Consider the following 14,080-nt stretch of genomic DNA (forward strand, 5'->3'; position numbering starts at 1 on the left):
AGAAATAAAAGCTTAAGAGTGAAATAACTTTTTCTACATAACCAGAATAGTTCCATGAATATGTCACATACTCTTTCTTCCTGATCTTCTGTCACTCTGAACTCCAGGGATGAGCAGCAGGCACATCCACTAGAGGGCGCTTTAAGCTAAGATGTGCTATAAAGAACACCTTCCTGTTAATGAACTCTTAAGTGCTACGGCAAGCATCATATACAATAATGAAGAATGTTACAAATAAACATTTTCAACTTTTACCATCAAAACCGCTGATTTAATATTTCAAAAGGATGAAATGAGACAGAGACTAAAGTTTGCTGCAAATTCTGGTATTCTAGAGACTGAGTTTAACCAAACTAAAATAAATTCCACAATTTGAAAACAAGTGTTTAAAAAACAAACAAAGCCAAAAACAAGCGATGGTTCCAGGTTCCATCCTCTTTCACTGTGTCAAGCCGAAAGCGTCCGCTGAGAAACACTCCCGACCAGAGAAAGGAACAGCTATGTGGCCCTCGCAGGAAAAAGTTTGGGGACCCCTGATCTAAAGCTCGAACCCTAACTGTTGACTGACGTCATTAAATCCAGTCAGCATGGATGGATGCGCTAATTACACTGTTTCTCTGTGGCGATATAATAGTCTAAAAATACCCGTGCGTGGGTAATGCAGGATTTGTAATCCGTAGAAGCCTGTGTGTGTAGTAGTAGTGGCGACTGTTTGTCAAACTAAACATCCTGTAAAAGTTAAATCACTGAGCCACTGCACTGAGCTGATGTGTTCAACGCAGGCAAGAGAAGTTCAATGTCTGAAACTTGGACGTTTTTTGTTTGTTTGTTTTTTAACGGTTTATTGTTTCCAGTTTGGCAAGCAAATATAGATCAAACATTTCATTGTTTCCTGCTCTGGTAAATAACCATGGGCCCAACCCAGTGTATGCTGGTCCTGTACCAGTTCCTGTAGAAAATGGAGCCACAGTTCTTCATGTCTAACTTAGAAAAGCAAGTACAAAAACAAAGAAACAAAAAATAGATTAAACAATTATTAACCTACAAGTAATCTCTGTAAATAAACCCCAAATATAAACTCAGAATACATTTTAACTAAAGTCAAAGTAAAAATACAGAATAAATAGCACCAGCACATTCTGTCACATTCAAAAAAATCCCAGAAATAGGTGCGTGTGTGTGTGGGGGGGTCTGCCATGTAATGAAATGCTATTTCTTCCTAGAATGACTGTTAAACTCAAGGGAATTATACAGATATGGTTAACAAATCTATATCAATTGTCTTTTGTGTTTTCATTTAGGCTCTATTATATATACTGTTAAGGGCCAAGCCCTGTCCACTGGGTCTGTCTAACTCAGTGGTCTCCAAAGTCAGTCCCTGAGGGCCGGCATCCTTCATGTTTTAGTTCTCTCCCTGGTTTAACGCACCTGCATCAAATGATGAGTCATTAGAAGGCCTAAGAAGAACACTGACATGCTGAGAAGGTTGTTACTACCACCGGGGAGAGAACTAAAACATGCAGGATGCCGGACTTCCAGGACCCTGTTTGGGCACCACTGCTCTAACTTCTGCTTCAAAGCTCCTGATAGGAAATGGTGGCAGCTCACCAGTGTCTCCAGAACTTGAGATCCAGCTTAAGATGCACGTTTGTCTCTCGCTCAAACTGCCCATTTTCTCTCTTTTTGTCGCTCTCTCCCCTTTGTCCCTCTCCTTGCCCTCTTTTCTTCAGCCAGTCATGATTTTTGTTAAATCTAATTTGAAGTTACCCCATGGACTGCTTCCCTTTATTTATGGTTCTAGAGTCAGACCATAACAATCTATATATCTGAATACGGATACCGCCCAGATCCATATTCAGTCATGAATGAACAGAACCTTGTTGTGCTAACAAGCTCAGAATCCGAACCTCCTGAGACCAGCCCGTATCAGAACTCAAACAGTTGCGTATTATTTAAAGGCTAAATAAAAAAACTTTCTGTGAACTTTGATCCAGTTTGTTCAACGGAACCAGAACTTTAAGCTCAGAACAGCGCAGCCCCTTGAAGGCATCAGGCACTACACTTCATTCAGAACCAGCCCAGAACCATCAGAGAACTGGTTGAAAATGGTTCTATTGGACCTCCACAACCTTAGAAAGAGAGTCCAAGTTCTGCTGACCGGCCCACAGTGGACTCGCCTCAGGATCGCTGGAGACCAGAACCAGAAGCAGAACCTTCCTCAGTCCATCCCTCATCCCAATCTCCTACTACAGAAGCCTGGAAGATCCAGAACATCAAACCAGTGAGACAAACTGGGATCTGATGGTTTTTTATTGGGAAATCACAACAACTGATCAATAACAACAGATACAATAATCAGGATAAATCTTGTTTCCATGACAACAGACTGTGTTTAAAGTTCCTAGCAACAGGTCGGTACGGGTCAGAAAGCAGAACCTCAGCAGGTCTTCAGTACTTAGGTCTCTTGACATCGACGCTGGAAAAACAACCGGATCATGTTTTACAGACGATAACCACCAAACTTTGTCAAACTAGTTTGACAAACTAGTTTGACAAACTTCCTGCTTCCTCCTTCCTTACAGGAAGGAGGAAGCAGGAAGTGTAAAGCAGGAAGGAGAAAACAAAAAGTGGAAAACAGGAAGTTGAAAATGGGAATGCATCAACAGGTATCAGTAAACAAGAAGCAAACAGGAAGCAGTAAACAGGAAGTAGTTACCCATCAGCCTCCATCTTCTTCCTCTTCTCGATGATCTGCATCAGAACAGAGAGTTTAGCTTCCAAAGCAGAGGGGAGGAGCTTCAGCCAGTCGCTAGCCTTCATCAGACTCACCGCGCTGATCTTCTTCCATTGGCGGTCCAGCTCCGCCTTCTCATTGGTCTCCTTGAATCGACGTGTCTTCCTGCCTTCAGACATCTTGATGCCGTACTGGAAGGCGGCCCTGTGGGGACAAATGTCAGCGTCAGCAGCAGCCTGGCACCTGCCAGTCAGCGTTGAGGGAACAGCCGGCGTACTTGGGCAGTGCCTCCTTGTTGTTCATGTAATCAGAGTACTCCTCCTGGGTGTCGAAGTCCCAGCGGCCCAGCGGACCCTTCTTGTTCCCCTGGAACAGAACCACAGACCATCACCTCTGACCCCATGACGCCAGCAGCAAGGCATGCTGGGAGAACCACCTACCTGGTCCATCTTGCTATAGTCCACCTCCTCATCGCTGTCCACTGCCAGGTCGTCCATCCTGTGGAGACACACCTGATCAGAGGGGACAGCGGCTGGTCCTCAGGTCAGGACACACCTGGGTAAGCATGTGTGCGAGAGTGTCTGTGTGTGTGTGTGTGTCTCACGTTGCCGGGTAACACTCTGCGTAGGAGTTGGATCCTCCAAAGAAATCTCCCAGCTGCTCCTTACTGGAGTCCCTCCTCTGGGAACCAGTAAACACCAGTTAAGGCTGACAACTGGACTCATGGTACCGTTCAGAACCGGATCAAGGTCAGACAGGAAATAACAGTAAAGAAGGATATGGTTCCTGGTTCTGCCACTGGTTGGCTGCTGTTCCAAACTTCTCATTGATCATCTTGATCTGGTCTTTGATCGACCCAGGACCTGGAGGACGGGGAACAGACAGATGGACAGGTTACCCATCAGCTGGTCAGTCCGGGTCAGAGTGTGGGACACCTACCCGTGTCTACATCCATCAGTGGGTGTTCGTCTACGCGCGGTTTCTCAAAGTAGGCGTGTCTTCTGCTCTTGCTGTCCTCGTCTCGTCCCCGGTGGCGCTCTTTGTCTTTGGGTTTAGACGTGGCAGAAGGGATGTAGTCCCCGATGTCGTCAAAGATGCTGAAAGAGGAGTGGAGGCGTTACTCGGACAGCCGGGCGTGGGGACAGAGACGGCGGAGGACAACCTACCTGAGATCAGCTTCAGGAGCTCGCTTGTCGTCCAGTTTACCTGAAACAGAGACACGTTAGGATGAGGACGAGTCCAGGGGACACAGGTTGCAAGTGAGTCCAACCTTTATCCTTCTTCTTCATCTTCTTGTGGCGTGTCCCCTGTCTCAGATAGGACAGGATCTGGGTCAGCTTGGAGATCACGATGTCGTTGGTGGTGAGAGTCGTCTGAGCCTGGGACAGCAAGAGGACAGCGTGAGGACACAGAGGGAGACAGAGGGACAGCAGTGTTTCCATGGGGACGTGTCTGACCTCCATGCTTGGGCAGTCGGCCTTGCTGCGGATCAGGGTGGTGGGGATGTCGGTGTCGGTGAACTCGTCGTCCAGGTCGACCACGTAAGCCATCCTGCCGGGCAGGAACAGCTCATTCCTCTCCTGGACGCCCGACCGGAACGCCACGCGGTAGATGTTCCTGCCTGGGGATGCCCAGGACAACGGCTTCAGGATGGACATGAGGCTTACGGTAGCTACTTTTAGCATGACGCTAACAACAGCTGCTTTTAGCATGAGGCTAAAGGCAACTACTGTGAACTACATGGTGCTAACAGCACCATTTGGGGAAAAAAGCTCTTACAACTACAGAACGATTTCTCTCTGAATTTTCCCTGATTCCTGCAGCATGTCAGGCCTTCACAGCTGCTGCTGATTTTAACAGTAAAGGAGCGGAGCTTCAGTTTGAGTAAAGAGGTCCCTCTACCCAGTTGGAGTAGAGGGGCGGAGCATTGGGTTTATTGTTTTACTTTGTTTCATGTTTCAGCCAATCAGAGCCAAGATCTGACCTGCTACGTCATCTGAGCCTCAGGAAGTCACAGCTACCAGGACAGAGTTAACGGACATGTGGACCTCACCAGCAGGAGGCGCCAATGCTGCATAAAACTGTTACCAACTGCCATTACACAAGACAAACAACCGATCACAGTCTCTGGAAGGTTTACAGGTCTACATCTAGCAACAAGGTCAACCACATAGCCACGGGTTTGACCCCCCCTAGCAACAGGGTTGACCACCTAGCAACGGTTTTGACTGCTCCCAGCAACTGGGTCGCCTAGCATCAGTTGGACTCCTGGGATGAACTCTGAACATGTCCTTGGTACCGGGGACTCACCCAGTCGAGTCTTGAACTCGATCTTCTCCTCTGGCTCTACGTCCTTCCTGTTCAAACACAGAGCAGAGCAAATCAGAACCGGTTCTGACCCGCTCTAGCCGTGCAGGACTCGCTGGTCTTACTTGGTCTCCTTCTGGACCTTCTCCATCATATCCTCCTCCTCTTTCTCTTTGCTGGTGATCTCAGCTCTCACCTGGAAGACACACACATTCAGAGCCGACCCACCAGACCCTCCCTGACCCCTGACCCTTTAGATCCAGCCTGACCTTCTGCAGCAGAGCGAAGTCCAGACCTTTCACCAAGTGAGTGTGCTCCATGTCACCACCCAAGAACTTGGACTCCTGGATCAGCTGCCGGCGCTTCTCTGCTGCAGACTTGTCCCTGGATCACATGAGACGCCGGGTTTACATGTAGAGACCAGAACCAGAACCTGAACCTGGACCTGGATCAGGAGCAGCAGCAGTACTCACGCCTCGGCAGTGGGTCCGACGGCCCGGTAGTTGGCCGTGCTGGACCAGAACCCGACCTGAACCAGAACCTGAACCTGGACCTGGATCAGGAGCAGCAGCAGTACTCACGCCTCGGCAGTGGGTCCGACGGCCCGGTAGTTGGCCGTGGTGCTGATGAGCTCGGTCTCTTCGTAGTCCTTGTTGACGCCGTCGCGGCGCTCTCGGGCTCGGTCCCGGTACTTCTCAGCCAGCTCTCTCTCCCGCTCCATCTCCTGCTGCCGCAGCTTGGCGTAATAGCTGCAGGGGGACAGACAGGGGACACACAGGGGACAGCTGAGGATGGCTGAGGACAGATGGACCGACTCTGACCCGCCCGGAACGTGACCTCTGACCTCTTCTTCTTCCTCCTCCTGGCCGCGGGGTCCTCGTCCTCGTTGTAGTCCCTCGGCATTCTGGGAAATAAACACACGGCTCCTGTCAGCAGGGGTGCAGCAGAAACAGTCTACCTTTGACCTCTGTCTGGTTTCTGAGCCAACTCACTCATGATGTCTGGACTTAGTGGGTGGAGCCGAGGCAGGCGTAGCCCGAGGTGTCATCAGCAACTTCCTGAAGTCATCGTTGGTCAGTTTGGACCTGAGGACACACACACAGAGTTCAGCAGGAGCAGTGACGATGTGTGTTGCAGTGTGTATGTGAGCAGCACTCACTGCGCGGCAGAGCGGTGGTCATCCACTTCGTGGCCCTCGGGGGCCAGAGGGTTGGAGTAGCTCTCAGCTGCAACACAGACAATATGTTAGGCAGCAGGCGGACAGCAGGGGGCGCTACACATTTACCTCCAAATAACGGGAAGCTGAAGCTGAGGAACAAACACGACCCCCAGTCCCAGGACAAACCTTTAACCTTTGACTGAGGCGTCTGCTAGCTCTACATAGCAGAAGACAGGTGAGGTCAGAATTTTCCCTCAGAAAAATGATGGAAAATGATCCATGACTTTCAAATGTTTTATCAGTGTATATTTTTGAGTAAATGTGAATACAAGTATTTGCCCCACATTTGAGGTTTTTATTTAAAAGAAAATGCAAGCCTTGTTTCTGCTGCCTGGTGTTGGTTTGTTACATAAAATCTGAGTAAAACCTAAATAAAATACATTGTGCTTGTAAAATGTGCAAAAAAAATCATGTAGGGTAAATATTTGCACCATTATTTCTTGTAGCGGAGGCGCTCAGCTTATCAACCTCCATTACATTCTCTCATGTTTCACAAAGAGAAGGAAAATTTCCTGGAGTCTCCAGAAGGAACCCGGGCCGCCTCAGCCGGGTCCTGGGTGCCAGACCTAAAGCCAGACCGATGAGGAAACATCTGGACAACATCTGGAGGTTCCACATCATGATCAGAAATCCGGTTCATCTGGTCTGCACGGAACCAGCCACTGTAATCTGATTTTATCAGGTCTAATTTACTCTACAAATGATGAGAATTGTGCCGATAGTATCAACGAGTCCTCAGTTTTAATCTTCCAGATAAAGAGCTTAAAAGCAGCGAAGAGGAGAAACTGAACAGCAAAAATACTTCAAACCGGCGATAGAAGAGCCGAGTCTGGTGATGGTCTGAGCTAACAGTCTTTTTGAAATTAAAGGACACATTCTGAAACAACCAGAGATGTTTCTGGGATTATAGAGTTTAATTCATAATCATAACTGACATACTGCTATATTATATAGAGATTTGTTTTTAGCTAGATATCAGTCTTACAGGATGCTACGCTATCTAACCGACAGTTAGCATGCTAACAGACTCACTCTCAGGCATCTCTGCGGGCTTCTGGTCCTCTGCTCCGGGCTGACAGGAGATTTATCCCGGCTGTGGGACGGTATAAGTCTCAGTGTTTAATTGTTTCTCTGTCGGTTGAAGCTGTTTTTCTCTGCGACTGTTTGTTGTGTTTGTCTGAAGCTGTGTAGAGGCGCAATGGCGTCACTTCCTGCCGTTTCATTCAGACAGCGACCCCAAGAGGAGGATTAAAGCAGCGCATAATGGGGCACAGAAGCTAGAACTATGAAAATGATTAAACTAAATAAAATAATGAAAGAAAATAAAAGGCTAAGATCTGACACTGATTATGTAAAAATTTAATTTATTTTAAATTTCAGTTTAGGGCTTTCTTCTCGTCAGGCTGGGCAGGGTAACACCGCCCACTGCAGGCTGGAGAAGTCACTGCAGCCTCTTCTGATGAAGGTTCTCCAGGACCAGCTGGAGAGAACTGAAGCAGCTGCTTCAGTTCTCTCAATTATATAATAAACGACCTCTGACGTTCAGCTACAATAACCATAACATAAAGCAACTAAACAAAGAAAGTACATGTATTTTTTGGCTCTTTTTATGTACATAATCTTTATGTATTATATGTTTTATTATGCTGAAAGCAAAGCAGAACCATATTCAGATCTTTTGTGTGGACAATGTGCCAAACAAACAAGCAAAAAATCTCCTAATTTTCCTGCTTAAAAACTGAGATGCAGGTTTAAATTGATCTATCTTGTTCTACCTTATGAATTTCTGGATGAGTTTTAGGATAAAATCTATAAAGTGTGGAGTGAAGCTGTCGGTCTCATTCACACAGATGGAGGTCAACTGTGAATCAGAGATTAAAATCTGACTTAGAGAAAACACATTTTTCCTTATTTGGGTGATTTATGAATAAACTTAGGATCTGAAAGAATTTTATTTCTGTAAAACAAACAATCTTAGAAAGTAGATGCTGTAAAATTATTTGCTTTTTATGTTTAAAATATTTTATGAAATCATAGAGTGAATCTGAGATGTTCTGGTTCTGACCCGTTCAACATGAACCATCCGGATCACTCCTCCCAGTCCTCCCAGTAAACACGCAGCTGTGGAGTCAAGAGTCTTTATTCATATCAACACATTTACAGAGAAAATAGAGAAAGTCGAGCTGGCTTTGAGGGTACAGGGCTTAATGTGTGGACTGGGCTAGAGTCTTAAGGGTGGCGGCCACCTGCTCAGCTGACATGTTGTCCACCGAGACGCTCCTCTCCTTCCCAAAATCTGAGCACAAACACATCAGGTCAGGTTGAGCTTAATGCAGCAGAGTGAGACCGCCGCAGATCCTCGCCTACTCACCATATCGGGCCCAGAGCCGGGCCTGGACTCCAGAACACTCTCGAATCAGAATGGGAAGGTCTGGGTTGGCCTTCTTCAGGCCCACATAGTTCTGCTCCACAAAGTCCCTGAAACACCAAACACAACCATCAAGGGGCGCCATGGCAACCAGGGGGTCTGTAGCCAGGTGATAACCAGGTAATAACCAGTAATGCAAGGTAAGGTCATTTTATTTAGCACATTTTCAGCAACAAGGTAGTTCAAAATACTTTACATGAAATAGAAGGAAATGCAAACAAAAATAACAAACCAAAGGAAAGAGCAAAAGAAGAAAACTAAATGTTCCTGTTCTGAATTCTAAGTTTGTTCTAATTCCTTTTCTGGGTTGCAAGATAATTATAAATACTCCATAATTTATCATTTATAAGCTAGAAGGAGTTTCCCTGGAAAAACTAATAGGAGTTTCTCTGCATAATAATCTAAAAAGTATAATACTGGTCTAAATAAAGAGTACTCCACAATTTCTAAAAGCAATAAACTAGACAAATAAACAGACGGGGCAAGAACCAACACATCAGGGAACGATAGTACAAGTAGCAACATAGAAGACATGGCCAGCAAAGGCAGTGACATCGCAGAAATGTATCTGTAACATGAGATGTGTGTGCAGTTTGACCATGAATTTTGTGCAGCCTGCTCTCCTATGCAAAAACAGTTTATGATAAGGTGGTATTATCTCAGAGCGAGTCCTTAAGTGCTGCCATATGACTCCATGGTTGTCATTCAGAAGGGGGGAGGAGACAGGAAAGAGTGGCTTGTTTAGATAAACTCCAGGAGATTTAAGATAGTCAGCCAGCCAAGGCCACAGGGAGCCAGATTCAGAATAAACTATTGTCTTTAGATCGGGCAAACTTAAAATTTCCATCCCCCCTACAGTCTCAACCGGTACATCTCTTATTTTCAATCATCCAAATTAGCGTGGTCATTCCCATCGGGCTGAAACTAGCAACTTCTCCAAGATGGATTCCATGCCGCTAGTGAGTTTTAGCATCTAAAGTTTGCCTGCGAAAGAATCGCATCCAATTTGTGTCTCTGTCCCACAGCATGTCAGTCTAAGTGTTCACTAGTTCGAATCAGTCCATCACAAATTTATTGAAATGTCAATATACGCCAACTCCAAATAGCAGAAATCCTGTTATCATGCATCCAAATAAATCCAGGATAAATCCATCAGGGTGGGTCCCTGTAGGACAAGTGGGCTCTCCTCTGCAGAGTATTCTAGATGAAGACCACTTGATAACTACAGAATAACTAGATAACCAAGTAACCAGGTATTAATCAGATAATAACTACATAATAACTAGATAATAAAAAATTCACATGGTAGTAACCATGTGAATTTCCCTCATGGGTTATTATCATTCATTCATTCTTAGGTAATAACCAAGTAAATACAAGACAATATCTATATAACCAGGTGAGATAATGATTTGATCTAGGTAATTATCACCTACAGGTGCTGGTTGAAAAATGTGATTATCATGAAAAAGTTAAATCAGTAATTCCTTTCAAAAAGTGAAACTTGTATTTTATATTCATTCGTTACACACAACAGACTGATGTGTGTAACGAATGTTACACACAACACAAAATGTTTTTATCTTTTAATGTTGATTAAAACTCATGACTAATGAAAACTCCAAATTCAGTATCTTGGAAAATTTTAATATTACTTAAGACCAATATAAAAAAAATGCATTTTTAGAAATGTTGGCCCACTGAACGTATCAACATGAAAAGCATAAGCATGTTCAGCACTCAGTACTTAGTTGGGGCTCCTTTTGCCCAGATTACTGCAGCAATAGAGTTGATCAGTCTGTGGCACTGCTCAGGTGTTATGAGAGCCCAGGTTGACCTGATGGTGACCTTCAGCTCTTCTGAATTGTTGGGTCTGGAGTAACACATCTTCCTCTTCACAATACGCCAGAGATTTTCTATGGAGTTAAGGTCAGGAGACTTTGCTGGCCAATGAAGAACAGGGGCACTGTGGTCCTTAGACCAGGTACTGGTAGCTTTGGCACTCTGTGCAGGTGCCAAGTCATGTTGGAAAATTAAATCTGCATAAAGTTGGTGAGCATCAGGAAGATCTCTAAAGCTTCCTGGTAGATGGCTGAATTGACCTTTGACCTCAGAAAACACAGTGAACCAACACCAGCAGATGACATGGCACCCAAACCATTACTGAGTGTGAAAACTTTGACTGGACCTCAAGCAATATGGATTCGGCCTCTCCTCTCTTCCTCCAGACTCTGGGACCGTGATTTCCAAAGGAAATGCAAAATTTACTTTAATCAGAGAACATAACCTTGGACCATTCAGCAGAAGTCCAGTCCTGTTTGTCCTCAGCCCAGGTGAGATGTTTCTGATGCCATCTCTGGTTCAGGTTTGACACCAGGAATGCGACAGCTGCAACCCATGTCTATCTGTGCCTGGTGGTTCTTGAAGCACCGACTCCAGCTTTCAGTCCACTCTTTGTGAATCTTAAATGGGTTTTGTTTCACAATCCTCTCTAGGGTGCTGTTATCCTCATTGTCCATTTTTTCTACCACATCGTTTCCTTCCCTATGAATGTGTTTGAACTCAGAGCTCAGTGCACAGCCAGCCTCTGTAGCAATGACCTTTGTGTCTTGCCCTCTAGTGCAAGGTGTCAAAGGCCATCTTTTAGACAACTGTCAGGTCAGATCTGCAGATGTTTAGCTGATTAGAGTGTAGCATCAGGGGTCTTCAGTATTTAAACTTTCCGCAATAGTCTAATTTTCTGAGATACTGAATTTGGAGTTTTCATTAGTTGTGAGAAACAAAATATATAAATTTTACTTTTTGAAAAAAATTACCGATTTAAATAAACTTTTTCATGATAATCTAATGTTTTGACCAACACCTGGAGATAATAACCAGGTGATAACCAGGTAGACTGATGGTCAGCGATTGCTTTGTTGGAGTCCTAGGAAACCAATTAACACCCAAACACACCACAAGGACAGAGACACCTGGTCCAGGTGAGCAGAGGACTGAAACCAGTCACAGGGTGCGACTCTGGAGCTGCAGTAGTTCTGAACTGGACCCGGTTCTCTTCAGCTCAGTGACCCAATCAGCAGAACCATTGACCCACTAACAGTTGGTCACTCTTCTGGGATTGACAGACCGGTACAGAACCTACAATAAACTGGACCTCAGTGGAATCTGCTGTTCAGAGGACCCGGAAAGTTCTTGTTCAGTTCATCCCGTCTCTGGGCTGCAGGATGCGGTAGGTGGAGACCAACCCGGGTCAACACTGCGATTAATAATCAGAACGAGGGAGAAGGTACCGCCTGTGAGCCTCGGTGAGCATCAGTTAGCATGAGCTAGCTCTGGTCAGCAGCTGTTAGCCTTGGTATGAACCGGAGTACCTCCCCGGCCCCGGCCGCCCTGGCTCTCCACTCACCTGGCACCCTGGCTGGCTGCTGAGCTCTGGCAGAGGTGGAGGCGAATCTCTCTGAGGTTTTTAGCCAAATTGGAGCTCAGGCTTCTCGCTGCGGCGGCCGCCATCTTGGCTTCTTCTCGTCTGTCAAGGACGAGCTGTGAGTTGTTTCAGCCCCGGGTGAATCCTGACAGGCTCCACATATGTTCGTGTTTCTCCCTGGATTTGTCCTGACAGGATCAGGCTGCGCAAATAAACACACAACGTTTCACAGGAAGTCAAATTGCAACACTGTACAGCTATACCTGACATTAAACTGAAAATATTTAAGCTACTAAAGATAGCAAACTGAAAAGTTGGATCACAGATAAACAACTGGCCGCCAGACGGCGCTCACCTGCTAGTTCTTTATCACACAGTAAAAAAGTAGTGTACAGCTGTTAAAATTCAGGATTTGTTATGAATAATGTGGGGGGGGAGTGATGTCAATGACTGTTTTATGATAATTAGAACATTCTGATTCTGTCTCTTTATCGTTTGAAAGCTTTATATCTAACAGAAACATATTCAGGTCATTATCCAGAAAAGTCATTTAGCAGATCAAAATACCAGAATCAGAGTTGAGAGAACGTATGGCTGATATCAAATCAGTGAAAAATACTGAAAGTAATAAAAATAAGATCTGAAATATGTGCTGAAGATAATCATGGTTTTATTTCTTCATCCAGAGAAAAACGGATCTGATCCATCTGAACAAAAAAACCCCATCAAATCTGGATCAGAACCGCGCTGACAGACCGGGCTCTCTGATCGGGCAAAGCTTTCAAAGACCACGTAACCGCCTAAGCTAATCAGTTAAACGTGTTGTTTAAAAGTCGCCCACCAGGGGGTGGGACCGGAAAACCAAATCAGAACCGCCTCGTTATGCAGGGCCAGGCTAATTCCTGGGCATGGTTCTGGTCTGGAAACAGAACCAGAACTAGAACATGTAGCTCCTGGAGGAGCAGGATCTACTCAGGGACCAGGGAACATGCAGATCCTGCTCCTCCAGGATCTGCATGTTCCCTGATCCCTGGTCCTCCTGCCCTGCTTGCTTTAGCCCTTCCCTGCTTCCTGTCTCAGTTGGTGGCTGATTCACTGACTGGCATCAGGTGGTTCTGGAAGCAGGGAGCGGTTCTGGATCAGCGCTTTCCAGAACCTGCATGTTTGGCTGCCGGAGAACCCGCCCAGGAAACACTGACCATGGCAACACCAGGACCTGAGATGGGACAAGAACCTGGTGATTTGGGTTAAAGTCAGCACCTGCTCCAAGGCCAGAGGCCAGAGGTCAGAGCCAAGGGCGTAGGTCCCATCTCATTATTGGAGGGGACCATAAACAGGGTAATTTTTCAAGAGCAATTTTGGGGGGGCCAGCAAAGTTACAGTAAAATGTCGTTCAAATTTTTTTGTTCAAGCTGCACCATCAAAAATGACTAGTAAGTAGCAATGAATAACAAAAGTGTTTTTCTCAGTAAACAGCCTGCTGAGACCCATAGAAGTACAACTAAGATTCAAATGATGTTTAGATATGAGTTTGGTTCAGTATCACAGATCTAATCTCTGCTACACCTTTACAAAAACTTAAGGCTCTGACTAAAAACAAGTTTTAATAAGTAACCCCACTTAATAAAATTCCTCATAAATATTGATTTATTGCAGTGGTTCTCAATACAAGTTATGTGTTATTTAAATTATAACTCGAGTGGCTTTAAACTTTTATTTATTCTTTTTTTTCATGTTATAACCTCTAAATATGTAGGAATTGAATATTTGGGAAGTATAACAAACTTAAAGCTCAGCACCAAAGTTTTCTAGAAAAATATTCAGATTTTATTTTGTGGTTTTAAAGGCTCTACGTTGAAGGCATACTTTATTTTATTTTTTTTACTGTCAGCTGCAGTAGTTCCCCTGCTCTAGTGCTAACGCTCAGTTCCTCCCTCCCATTTCAAATTCTTCTTATTAAAGTAAGAG

At 45.2% G+C, this 14,080-nt stretch overlaps 2 protein-coding genes across 2 annotated transcripts; both read right to left on the reverse strand.

The window, feature by feature from the left end:
- Positions 1-2,292: 2,292 nt before the first annotated feature.
- ik (IK cytokine) lies at positions 2,293-7,491 on the reverse strand. The gene is made up of 19 exons (XM_007556516.1): positions 7,293-7,491; positions 6,201-6,267; positions 6,034-6,126; positions 5,886-5,945; positions 5,623-5,790; positions 5,311-5,425; positions 5,167-5,237; positions 5,045-5,091; positions 4,192-4,355; positions 4,005-4,113; positions 3,901-3,940; positions 3,674-3,831; positions 3,516-3,597; positions 3,339-3,425; positions 3,175-3,232; positions 3,012-3,100; positions 2,830-2,938; positions 2,717-2,751; positions 2,293-2,476 (listed from the first exon to the last, which is right to left on the reverse strand). Exons 1-19 carry the CDS (start codon positions 7,300-7,302, stop codon positions 2,449-2,451), a joined length of 1,590 nt encoding a protein of 529 aa, XP_007556578.1. The 5' UTR covers positions 7,303-7,491; the 3' UTR covers positions 2,293-2,448.
- An 893-nt stretch (positions 7,492-8,384) lies between these two features.
- ndufa2 (NADH:ubiquinone oxidoreductase subunit A2) lies at positions 8,385-12,366 on the reverse strand. The gene is made up of 3 exons (XM_007556518.2): positions 12,095-12,366; positions 8,632-8,738; positions 8,385-8,556 (listed from the first exon to the last, which is right to left on the reverse strand). The coding sequence occupies exons 1-3, from the start codon at positions 12,196-12,198 to the stop codon at positions 8,465-8,467; spliced, it is 303 nt and encodes a 100-aa protein (XP_007556580.1). The 5' UTR covers positions 12,199-12,366; the 3' UTR covers positions 8,385-8,464.
- Between the last annotated feature and the right edge of the window lie 1,714 nt (positions 12,367-14,080).

Source organism: Poecilia formosa, unplaced genomic scaffold (assembly GCF_000485575.1).
Source record: "Poecilia formosa unplaced genomic scaffold, Poecilia_formosa-5.1.2 Scaffold79, whole genome shotgun sequence".
Classification (NCBI taxonomy): Eukaryota; Metazoa; Chordata; class Actinopteri; order Cyprinodontiformes; family Poeciliidae; genus Poecilia; species Poecilia formosa.

Bases quoted from the DNA above. Each gene is read 5' to 3' on its own strand.
- ik (XM_007556516.1), bottom strand. The intron at 4,114-4,191 runs GTCAGACACGTC...TTGCTGTCCCAG, and splicing joins CCGACTGCCCAAGCATGGAG to GCTCAGACGACTCTCACCAC. The intron at 3,598-3,673 runs GTAGGTGTCCCA...CCCGTCCTCCAG, and splicing joins ACTGATGGATGTAGACACGG to GTCCTGGGTCGATCAAAGAC.
- ndufa2 (XM_007556518.2), bottom strand. From the start codon at position 12,198: ATGGCGGCCGCCGCAGCGAGAAGCCTGAGCTCCAATTTGGCTAAAAAC. The intron at 8,739-12,094 runs GTGAGTGGAGAG...TTGGTGTTTCAG, and splicing joins GCAGCCAGCCAGGGTGCCAG to GGACTTTGTGGAGCAGAACT. The intron at 8,557-8,631 runs GTGAGTAGGCGA...GTTTGTGCTCAG, and splicing joins CCGGCTCTGGGCCCGATATG to ATTTTGGGAAGGAGAGGAGC.